The sequence below is a fragment of the Octopus bimaculoides genome, chromosome 28 (assembly GCF_001194135.2).
Source record: "Octopus bimaculoides isolate UCB-OBI-ISO-001 chromosome 28, ASM119413v2, whole genome shotgun sequence".
NCBI lineage: Eukaryota > Metazoa > Mollusca > Cephalopoda > Octopoda > Octopodidae > Octopus > Octopus bimaculoides.
The window spans coordinates 3,171,736-3,184,406 of record NC_069008.1 but is presented as its reverse complement, the minus strand read 5'-3'; the positions used below and the strand labels follow the sequence as shown (position 1 = coordinate 3,184,406).

Genomic DNA, 12,671 nt, shown 5'->3' with positions numbered 1-12,671 from the left:
TATATATATTTGCTTTCAGTTCTTTAGTTTTTTTATAGCTTTCATAACCAAGGGTATTATGTGTGTGTGTTTGGTATATATATATATATATATATATATATACACAAGAGTTAAAGAATGGAGTAGGCAAAATCCAGGCTACATATGTTTCATAGTGAGTGGAACCTTGGAAGTGGTAAATATACAAGCGAGGTGTATACTGCAGGCTACTCCTCAGGCCTATACCTTGATCCTTGGATCTTATATTTATTTATATATATATCTATATACACACACACACACACATATATGTGCATATATATTAGGTTAGTCTGGCAAGTAATTTTAACTGAGATTGTGTGCTGAAACTAAATCATTTGTATTGGGACACACGTAAACAAAGAGACATACAAAATGACAGATGGCCATATTAACCATTTATAAAATTTACAGGTTTTTATGTTCACTTCTGTTTTATTATTATATTGTCACAGAACTATATATAACATTAAATATCAAAACCTCCAGTCATATGTCTATGATGAAGGTCACTGACATTATACTTCACTATATCTCAGAGATATAGTGAAGTAGTACAGTGAATTTTCATCTATAAATGAATAACTCCTACTACATGTATGGAATACTTTTATCTCTCTCTCTCATATATATATATATATATATATATACACACACACACATGCATATATATGGTCAGTAGTATCTTCAAAGAGAGAGAGAGTGATACACACATTCATATGTGTAAATATGCATATGTATAAATGTATCTATTTATTCATAAAATATTTATTTATGTATAGATAAGGGCAGACAAACAGGCATATATACAGGGTGCCGCCAAAATGTATACACACTTCAAAAACTGATAACTTAATTTTCACTTCTTATTAGATTTAACCCATTACAAATAATGAAGGGTGCCAGCCCAAACTATGAACAAAAGGAATTTGAAGCGCTACTGGAAGTTTGAAAATGCAGCCACAGTGAAAAAGTACAAAGACAGTTTAGAAGGGCAGTTCAAACAGATTCACCAATGCAATTTGCCATCATACAGATCAGAGATAAGTTTCAAGCAGATGGAACCATCTAGAATGTCCACAAGAAATGTTCCAAAAGACTGTGGTAATCAACATGACCCACAAAGCAAGAAAGAACACTAGAAATGTATTTCCTAGAATTCAAGAAAATCTTTCAGCAACTGAGTTATGTGATAGGAATTTCAAAATCAAGAGTCCAATGAATTTTGAAGTGCTGTCATTAGAAAAGTTACATTCAAAAGATAGTCTACACTCTCAATGAAAATGATCCAGACTAAAGAGTGACATTCTGTGACTGGTGCTTGGCAATATGTGTAAAAGATAAAGATGCTTACTATCCAATTGTTTGGAATGATGAAAATATAGGTGCAGGCATGACTGTGTGGTAAGAAGTTTGCTTCCCATCCACATGGTTCCAGGCTCAGTCTCACTGCATGGTACCTTGGGCAAGTGTCATCTACTATAGTCTTAGGCTGACCAAAGACTTGTGAATGGATTTCATAGACAGAAACTGAAAGAAGCCCATCATATATATACAAATGTGTATACATCAATGCAATGTGTGTATGTCTTTGTGTTTCTGTTCATCCCCCACCACCTCTTGACAACCAGTGCTGGTGTATTTACATCCCCATAACGTAATGATTCAGCAAAAAAGAGCAAAAGAATATGTACAAGGCTTAAGAAAATAAGTTCTGGGCTCATTTGTTTGACTAAAACCCTTCAAGGCTATGCCCCAGCATGGCAACAGTCAAATGACTGAAACAAGTAAAAGATAAAAGATACATTTAAATTAACTAGATCAATCAACCATTATAACTGCACCTAAAGGGGATCTAAGAATTCTCATATTATGGAGGAATGTCATGTTAATTTACCAGGAGTTACAGTATGGTAGGGCTTATCACCAAAAGGATTAACTGGACTATTGTTTTATAATGGTACAATGACTAGGTCTCATTAATTTGCTGCAACAATCTATCAAGCCAAACATTCAAGAGAAGTTTGAAAATGCGGAGTTTTATTTCCAGCAAGATGGGGCAGCCCAGACTACCATAGTAATGTAAGGGCTTACCTTGATGAGAGTTAGCTTAACAAGTGGATTGCATGAAATGGTTCAGTAGAATACCAAACTTCATGCCACCAGAGAATTTTTATGGGGATAATTAAAAGAGAAAGTTTATGATACAAAACCAGCAACAGTTGATGAAATGAAGGTAGCGTTTGAATGAGAAATATTCCTTGATATTTGTAATTTAATTGTTTCTCATAAGCAGCAGTGTCTTGGCTAGAACAGGGGCATTCACGAAAACTTAAATTCTGTCCATAGATTCTATCAAATTTTGAAAATGAAATATGCTGATAAAAAATGATTTTATAGTCATTCAACGTGTGTATATGTTTTGAGACACCTTGAATATATTCATATGGATATATTTTTAAACATAATATGCTTTTATATATATATATATATATATATATATATAACTTAAGGTGGCTAGATGCAATTCAAAACTAAAAAGGAAATAATTCACTGTCACTAAAAAGTGACAAAAGGTGCAAGGAGCACCAGCATTGCTAGAAATAAGAGTCGAAGACTCTTTAGTCACAAAAGCACATTCTATTTACTGACAAGGGAGATAACCTCCCCACTGCAAGTGAGTACAAAAGATTGGAATGCCAATTTTGTGTGGAAATTAATGATCATCAGTAATACTTACACCATTGCAGGTGGTGAAGCTGAAATTTACCTTGTCAATAAATAGAACATGTGCTTTTGTGGCAAAAGAGTCTTTGACTCTTATATCTAGCAATGCTGGTGCTTCCTGCACACTTCATCACGTTTTAGTGACAGTAAAGTGTGTGTGCATGCGCTCGTGCGTATGCATGTATGTATATTATTTTAAATATGATATGCATATATTTATACATAAGCCCTAAATAAACATCAACCATTCAAAACACACCTTCAAACACAACAAAACTATTTCTGATCCAGCTTAGAACCAGTAAGCCAAGAAACAATTCACAGCTTTGTTTCTCAAATTCAATCTCACTCATCTGTAACTATTTATCACATAAACACCTGACATCAAATTCCTACACTCCCATTATTTACACAGTGCAAATCAACTTACTTTCCTATATACCTTGTTCTACACACTAAGTATTAACATTATCCTGAAAGGTTTGAAGACTTTTATCTTGTCTTTGACTTGTACATTTTCCAACACAAGAATAAAACCCATTCTTCTGGCCAATTCACCTCATATCACACTGCGCTATCTTAAAAGAAAGAGAGGCAATTAGCTCTTTTTATTGAATATATTGTTAAAGGATCTCTGGAGTAACATTACTAGACAGCATGCATTGCTCAAAGATCAGGAAATCACTCCAGGTTGAGGTGCTACTTCTTCACTTCAAGAGGTTACAGCTCATTTGATGGACGTGTAATTAGATTGTTACAGGAAAGAATTGCAAGATGGATTTTTCAAGACTAACCAATCAGCAGGAGACCTAGACCAAGAACAGGATGGTTGGACAATATCCTAATAATCTCAGTTGGCCATACTAGGAAGTCCAGTTAAAAAGTTAAATGATGGTTGCTTCTGGTAGGACCCTATGAGGGAGGTGCATGAGGATTACTCCAAGTTTCTCCCAGTAACTGTAGGTGAAGATGGATGGATGACTGAAATAACCATATACTTTTTTTATATAAACTTCCCTTAGACTACCCCAACATCTGTTTCTTAATTGTTCAATCTAAGTTAAATGCTTCTGTCATAATTTCATGTAAAAAATATTTTAAGACATGTTTCAAACAACTGAGTAATACTAAAAAATTACTGATACTACTTCCTTAGTTTTATGTAGTTTACTAATACAAATCCTCCTTTGAATCCATAAACAGTTTCAAGAATAAAAAGGATTTTGTCAAGACTAAAATTCCTGACACTAATAAATTTCTCAAGGGAAGCAAAAAGTAAAAACAAAACAAAAACTGATCAATCAGTTCGCATCCTGTCATGTCATGCTTCGGTTCATTTTCAGTTTCCAAGCTGTGGATATATCATGGGTTAAATTCAAATATATTACTAACCATCACTTAGAGGAACATATAAATACATTGAGAATGTTTGTAAGTATTTCAGTATGAAATAATGGTGGGTTTCTTTATCAGCTCCATACTTACCACAGGTCAAATAAATACATAAATCAAAGATTTCCACAAATTCAGTCTGGAACAGTGATGCAAAACACCAAGCTGTACCCAATGCTATACATAATAATTATTTATCCCATTCACCATAAAGTCTTAGAAAGAATCACCACCACCAGTAGCAGGCAGGAGAAAGAAACCTTTCAAAATATTCTATTGCTGCAGTCTTCGTTCTTTGTCAGCCTGCCAATGGTCCCTGCATCTCTTGTGCACACATTATTTACATTCAGTACACTGTATGAAATTCATACTGTTTTTCTGTATATCAGACATGTATACTTTCAAAATGGCAGTTAAGTCTTGACTTCATTCTTGCTGATTAAAATATTTTGTCTTTGCTGAGTTTTAAGACCTGTCAATTCTAGGTTTTTCTCTCACATTTGGAATTTCTTCACGAACTCTTTGACAGGTCCAGCAATGAAAACTAGTTGATGGGATACAGATGTTTCCATAGACAGCCAGTGTTAAATGCCTTTGTTATGGCCTGGAGAACTATAATGAATAAGAGGGAAATGAGAACCAAGTTCTGATGGACACTTGTATGCATACTAAATCCATCATTGAATATACCATGCACATAGGCTCTCAATGGTAATAACATTTCTATGCGAGAGCTGCATAGCTCTCACAAAATTCAACTTGCATTTACAGTTTGTGCACTAAGTCATATATAATTCTACACTTAAATACCTCTGCAGTTCTCCTAAATCCTCACAATAGACCCTTAATTATCAGCAATGTATATCTCACTTATGTTAAATATTGAGATAGTAACTTAAAATATTTAGGTTACAGTAATAGAAATACTGCTTTATACTTCTGTATAAGGCAAAAAATGCATATTAGAACATATTAGAAGAGAAATATTAAAAAAAGAAATGAAATACAGTGTACAGTATAGTGAACTAGAAATATAGGGTTAAAACCAGGTAGAAACAATTAACATTTGCAATTCATAAGTGCAGAATCCTAAAAATTAATATCTAAACACCAACATTTAATGGCAAATGTTAAATGAATCTTAGTAGCAAGAAAGATAAAATCTAATCCAATATATTGTCTGCTAAAATTATATTACATGTTTATATTATAATACTAAGATACACAGGTGTTATTCTTTTTAGAAATGTTTATTTTAACTATGTTTACTATGATTGGTAATATTCATATTAACTACACAATTTTTGAAAGGTGAAAAACACAAACAAAAAGAAAAGTCAATCATTTTAATTAGAGATTACGTGTTTACAAAAAATGTTCAACTTATTTTTCAAATAAACCTCCATTGTTATTAATAAAAAGAATGTGTTTGATCAATTACTATCATTAATAAAGGGGTTAATCTCAAATGTGTGTTTTAGTTTTTGGTAACACAGATTTCTATGAAATTCTCAAGAGGAGAATATTTACCAAGTTACTGCAGCAGATATCAAGTCTAAAGGGGCCTTTTATGAGCTACAAGGAATAGTTCAAAAAGATATATCAATAGATCGATAACAGGATTTATAACAATTGGCAAGAACTTCAGAGAAAAATATATTTATAATATTTATAAATCTTTAAGTATCAAATGTTAAAGTGCAATTAGTTTTAAATAATCAATCTAGTTTTGTTTTTAAATTAGCTGTATCAGTGAAAGGAGTACAATCCTAAACCTATGCCAGATGTTTAAATATAGTGCCATAACTTACATTATACTTTCAATGAATTAAACCTATCACAACACTGAAGAAGAATGCAGATTTCTAATCCTACCATTCTTAGTAGATAAAAAAAACCCAAACTGTCAAAATATAGAACAGAAAAAATTATTTTTAATTTATATATATCAGATTAACAAATATCATTCACAAGTGATAATTTTAAGAATTAACTCTTTGTCCATCCTGTGTGTCATATGTGATACACAGAACATATTTCCTTTGAGTCCATGCATCATATATGATAACACATTCCCTTTTTTTTTTTTCCCCCAGCCACAAGAGTAACTTGGGACTTACAAAAGTAAAGCTTTATATTATTAAGAACATATGAAATAAGGACTAACTATAAGCCTGAAAATAAGCATGAACATTTAGGACAAACATATGAAAATCATTTGGACAGGCAAATGGTTAAAGAAAATTATAATGATTATTTATTTTAAAATATCTGCCAGAAAGAAATCTTCCTTTGAAGAAAAATTTAATTGATAAGAAGAAAAAATGTTAGCATATACTTTATCTCTTGCATTATTCAACTGGTATAAGACATTAGATAGATAGATAGAGAGATTGTTTTACATACAGATCAATAGAGACATTGCTTTACTTACATTTTGAACTAGGTTACGTTGTTTTTGCTGGGTTTTCAGACCCGTATAGGTCTGAACTCCTACATGAGACAACACAGCAAAACATCAAACTAAGAACACTGTGCAGCTGTGTCCTGCTGAACCTTCATTAATCAAACAACAACAGAGTCCAATAATTGGAGTAATTGTTTCACTGCTACTAACCCTTTGTAACCCTTTTTCTCATTAACTATTCAACCATAACTTAGAGGTGAATGCATTTTGTATTTCATGAAAATGTGGATCTTTGAAATTCTTTGAAATATGATACAAACATTTATACCAAGTACAAGCTAAGAAACCAATATTATAGATATGTCTGAGAATTTCTCAGAAGTAATCTGTTAAATAATAACTATACTAATTATGATATCAAGGTTATAACCCATGATTCTAGTACTGAAACAAGAACTAAACAAAGTTAAATCTGAGGTATTCATTTAAACCAGTTGAAATATGGTGTAAGACAATGAAAGGAAATTAGTTTGAATATAAATATTAATAATCATCATAAGAGTACACATTAACTAGATTGAGACTTACAAAGCAGATACATTTTGCTTCATTTGTAAAAGTATAATTTTCCAATACACATTTTTAATGTGTATTTATTTATAAACACATTGACTTGGTTTTACTCTTTACAAAAAAAAACAAAAAAAAAACAAAAAGGAAAATGGAGAAAAAAATGGGTAATATGAAATCTGGTGAGTTTGTCTGAAGTAATGAACCTATTACAGTTCCTGAGGTGGCTTTTATATTATATTAGTAAAAACCTGATAATAATTTATAATTACTGATGAGGAAAAAAAACACTTTTACAGCAAAGAGTTTTGGTATTGGAGCATTTCATTCAGTTCAGTTTACTATTATACACCTCTGGAAATAATGGTTGTTAAGGAAAGATTACTGGGTTAACACGGAGGTACACTCTGCAGATGTACACATAACAATGTGTAACACAACAGACAAAACATACCCGGTCATATCCGCAACCTGGAAAACATCACATCAGTATCCTGTTTTTTTTTTTTTTGTTTTTTGTTTTCTCATATAGAAATGTTAAGTCAAAATACTGTACACATATTATATAGAAACTGTTTCAGAAGAAACATCAGAAACTTGTGGCTTATACTTATTAAAACTTAGCTTGTTAGGAGGGAAAACATTTACATGCTGTAAGTTTGAGTGATATCCAGAGTAAGAACCAAAGTATGAGCAAGCTTTTTAGTACAACCATTTAAAATAAAAACTTGGTACTGATGGAGTCAAAGGATATAGGTTGTTTACAATTAGAATTTTGATGAGTAAGGCCAATACAATAACAATGCAAGAGTTGATAAGAGCACTCAAGTTTGAATTTAAAAAAAAAACAGAAGGTTTGCCAATCAGGTAAGAACACATATATCTGGAATAATTTTTAAAATACCAATGATGAAGAAAAAAATAAACGGTTCTTTACATAAAAATAATATATCATAATTAGATGGATTTCAGCTTTATAAAGACAATCAGTTTAAAGTGAATTTAAACTTGTATATCAACAACATAATTTTGGCTGAATTCAGGGCATGACTGTTATTACAATAAGAAGAATCATAACTACCATTACAAAGGTAGTTATAATTTTTATGATATAACTAAGTATAAGGTTGAGTTTGAAAACATGTAGAAAACTCTTATTTAAGAAAGATTAAAATAACTAGTGGAAGCTTTCAAGTAGAGGATACTATATATGCAAAGAATGGGGAACAACATAAGATTTGCTTTTCTGTTAATATAAGAAATGTTAATAATAGTCATTCAACAAAATAAAATGTGCTTTCAATCAATTTTACTCAAAATGTTTGGAATTTAAACCTAAGTATGGTAGAACTTTTATCAATTTAGATCAATCAAAAGCTTTCAATTAGATGAATAATCAATTACTCCCACAGTTGGCAGTATTGATGTTGGGACTGGCTTTCAGATAATAAATTGTGATATTATTAGGCATGGCTATTTGGTGTTTTTTGTAAAAATATTTTTCCTCCAGTAAATTCAATGCTACATATTAGTCCCTCAAAAAAACTAGTATCTGACTGGTACTACTTATTTTATCAACCTTGAAAGACTGAAAGACAAAGATGACTTCGGTAGGATTTGAACTTAGAATGTAAAGAGCCAGAAGAAATACTTATCAGCATTTCTGGCTCTTTACATTCTGAGTTAAAATTCTGTAGAGGTCGATAAAATAAGTATAAGTGGAGGACTGGAATCAATGTAATTGACTAGCCCTTCCCTACCAAAATTTCAGGCGATGTGCCTATAGTATAAAGAAAAAATTAAATAATAATAATAATAATAATAATAATAATAATAATAATAATGGTTTCAAATTCTATCAGAAGGGCAGCAATTTTGGGGGAGCGGATGAGTCAATTACATCAACCCCAGTATTTCACTGGTACTTAATTTATCGACCCCAAAAGGATGAAAGGCAAAGTTGAACTCGGTGGAATTTGAACTCAGAACGTAGCAGCAGATCAAATACTGCTAAGCATTCCACCCAGCTCGCCACCTTAGTAATAATAATCATTTCTACTTGAAGCACAAGGCCTCAAATTTGGGGGAAGGGAAGTCGATTACATTGACCCCAGTGCATAACTGGCAACTATCTAATCAACCCTGAAAAGATGAAAGGTAAAGTCGACCTTGGCGGAATTTGAACTCAGAATGTAGTGATGGAGGCAATACCGCTAAGCATTTCATCCGGCGTGCTGCTGCTGCTGCTGATGATGATGATGGTGGTGGTGGTGGTGATGATGATGATGATGATGATGATGATGATGATGATGATGATGATGATGATGATGATGGTGGTTTCAAATTTCGCCTCATGGCAGTCATTTTTGCAGGGAGGGGATAAGTCAATTACATCGACCCCCAATGTTTCACTGGTACTTAATGTATCAACCCCGAAAGGATGAAAGGCAAACTTGAACTCAGAACATAGCAGCAGACGAAATACTGCTAAGCATTTCGCCTGGTGTGCTAACGATTCTGACAGATCACCGCCTTAATAATTATAATAATAATAATAATAATGGTCTCAAATTATGGCAGAAGTCCAATATCAACCCCAGTACTTGTACTGGTACCTATTTTATTGACCCCAAAAGAATGAAAGGCGATGATGAAAATATATAACAATTGTTGTTGGCACTCCATCGCTTACAACGTCGAGGGTACCAGTTGATCCGATCAACGGAACAGCCTGCTCGTAAAATTAACGTGCAAGTGGCTGAGCACTCCACAGACACGTGTACTCTCAAAGTAGTTCTCGGGGGATATTCAGCGTGACACAGTGTGACAAGGCTGGCTCTTTGAATTACAGGTACAACAGAAACAGGAAGAAAGAGTGAGAGAAAGTTGTGGTGAAAGAGTACAGCAGGGTTCGCCACCATCCCCTGCCAGAGCCACGTGGAGCTTTAGGTGTTTTCGCTCAATAAACACTCACAACGCCCGGTCTGGGAATCGAATCCGCGATCCTATGACTGAGAGCCCGCTGCCCTAACCACTGGGCTATTGCACCTCCACATATAACAATACATTGTTAAAATATATTACAATGATATTTCTCAGGTAGGTATTTTGGCTTCAAATCTTATAAAGGAAAAAAAATTATCCAAAAATACTTTTAAATGTTTTCAGATACTACAAAGTACTGGGATGCCAAGAATTCAGCCCATTGTCAGCTCAACACTTGTAGTTCTAAGTATATTTACTTAAAGTAAAAAAAGAAATCCATCAGTTTAAAGAGAGGTATTGAATGGAGAAGTTGTAGAATACAAGTGAAATGTATTAGAATATTATACACACGTGTTTTGAATAGTTCCTTGGATTCATCCTTGCGGTGATGTCTATGATGTCTCTTGCGATGCCGTCGAGACCTTGGTACACGAAGACCAATGTAAACAGTTTCTTGAGAACGGTGATCTAAAGTGATAAGAATTATATAAATTAGTCAAATAATGGTTGCTTATATGTGCACAAGAACATCAAATCCTGAAGATTTGGGAGGGGGTAGACATTTTTTTTCTTTTTTTGGTAAGGTGGAAGGCTGCAGACAATGGAATTAGCCCTGGTAACTAAATAAATAACAAGAGAGTACTAAAGAAACATCAAACATACATGCACTCACAAAACAACCATAATATGGATTTTGTATGTAGATGGCAGGCCTTGACATATGGATATAATGAATTAGATCAATCCCAGCAGAACAAATGGCAAAGCTGATCTTGATGGGATTTGAACTCAAAATGAAAAGACATAATTAAACACCAAAAAGATATTTTGTTTACCACTCTTCCCACTATTATTGAATAATATAATCCTAAATATATGAAATCTAAAAATACAACAGGATAGTCGGGACTAAACAACAACTCAGCTATTTTGCAGTCAACAAGGAAGCCCCTACCTGGCAGCTTGGGCTGACAGAAATAGCAGCCATATATCCTTTAAATCACATAGCCATTTAAAAAAAAAAATGAAAGACACTATTCTCAATGTATATATAGAAAGATATGACAATTGTGGCTGGATTCAAGTTCTGAACTAAAATCTTCCACCAAACCTTCGTCACAATTTATGTACCTAACACTAGCTTAATGATAACTAAGTTATTTTACTAAATTCTTAGTTATATTTAAAATTAATTGAAAGAAACACAGAGCATCTCAACAGAAATATGGTAACAAAAGGGTTAAACAGCAACAGCTACCTTTCAAGAACACGCTGGAGAACAAATGAACATGGTATATCTTGACTATTCTCTGTGTCTCATATGACCAAGTCCTGCATGATTCCAAAGATAGTCTGAAGGTTAGCACAGCTAAAGTGTAAGAGCTGTAGGCTTCCTGCAAGAATTTGATTGGTTATTCCCATATCACAGATCAGTAAAAACAGTATAAATGCTTCCAATACATTGATGGGCTTTCATGAGTAGTTTAGTTTCATAACATTAATGACGCTAGTCTTTTAAAATGCTGCTAAGCATTTTGCCCAGCATTCAAACGATTCTGCCAGGTTACTGCATGCCATATATACACAGCCAGTTAGTTATTTTAAACTTTTTTAATCCTCTATACAAATCATAAAACACCTTACACTTCATAGAAAGAAAAGAAAAAAGGAAATATTGAGAATATAATTTTAATCATTAGACATACCTTGAATATCAGCGTCACTTGTAGTATGACTGTGTACAAATGTACCAAGATCTCGTACAGCCTCCGTCTCCATTCGAGAACTTTGCACAGATTTCGACATGGTGAAATATTAATTCACAACAGTTCACAAATACCCATAACATCCACCTGAAAAGAAACAGAATAATTTAAGAATTTTATCATAGCTACTCCTTCAGAAAGATAATAAAAATACGTGAAGATGTGAAGTGACTGAGCAAATAAAAATAGGTTTGTATCAAGCAAGAGACATTTTATTATATCTCTGAACAAGGCTGCCTCAGTTTGTTCAACTGAACAACAGATTCCAAACTTCGGGGGGAAATTATCTGTAATAGAGCTGTATTCAAAGAGAGGTTTATTATTCACCTACTTAATACCAGAGAATCTGGAGCTGAACACTAGAGTTATGATCTCAAGTGATTCATGAAAGAATTAAGTTCAAAATGTGATATGGCGGGGTGAATTGTAAGCTTTCATAAGCATATAATAGCTACTCCTTAAGAGAATTTATTCAATCATCCAGTATCTATTGAGAAATGAGTTCATAACTACCGATAAGCTATGCTAATTTAAGAATATCATAACTATGCAAAGCTTTAACATATTGGTTATAATGGTTATAATAAGACTGCAAATTATTTAATAAGATATCAATTCTGATAGCTTAATAGATGATGATTTTAATGTAGGATACAATCACTTGCAACTTGTATTCAGAAACAAGGGTGGTATTTTGGTAGAGTTGTTAGAGCGGCAGTTAGAATACCTTCCAATATTTGTTCCAGTTTCTTCTGTGCTTTGGGTTCAAATATTGCTGAGACCAACTTTGCCTTTTCTTTCTTCAG

At 33.0% G+C, this 12,671-nt stretch overlaps 1 protein-coding gene across 1 annotated transcript in view; it reads right to left on the bottom strand.

The window, feature by feature from the left end:
* LOC106881750 (electrogenic sodium bicarbonate cotransporter 1-like) overlaps positions 1-11,951 on the bottom strand; it is a 23,252-nt gene extending 11,301 nt beyond the window's left edge. The window contains exons 1-2 of the mRNA XM_014932240.2: positions 11,806-11,951; positions 10,451-10,567 (exon numbers count right to left, since the gene is read on the bottom strand). Of these exons, the coding sequence (XP_014787726.1) occupies positions 10,451-10,567; positions 11,806-11,905 (217 nt within the window). The 5' untranslated portion in view covers positions 11,906-11,951. The remainder of the gene's footprint in view (positions 1-10,450; positions 10,568-11,805) is intronic.
* Between the last annotated feature and the right edge of the window lie 720 nt (positions 11,952-12,671).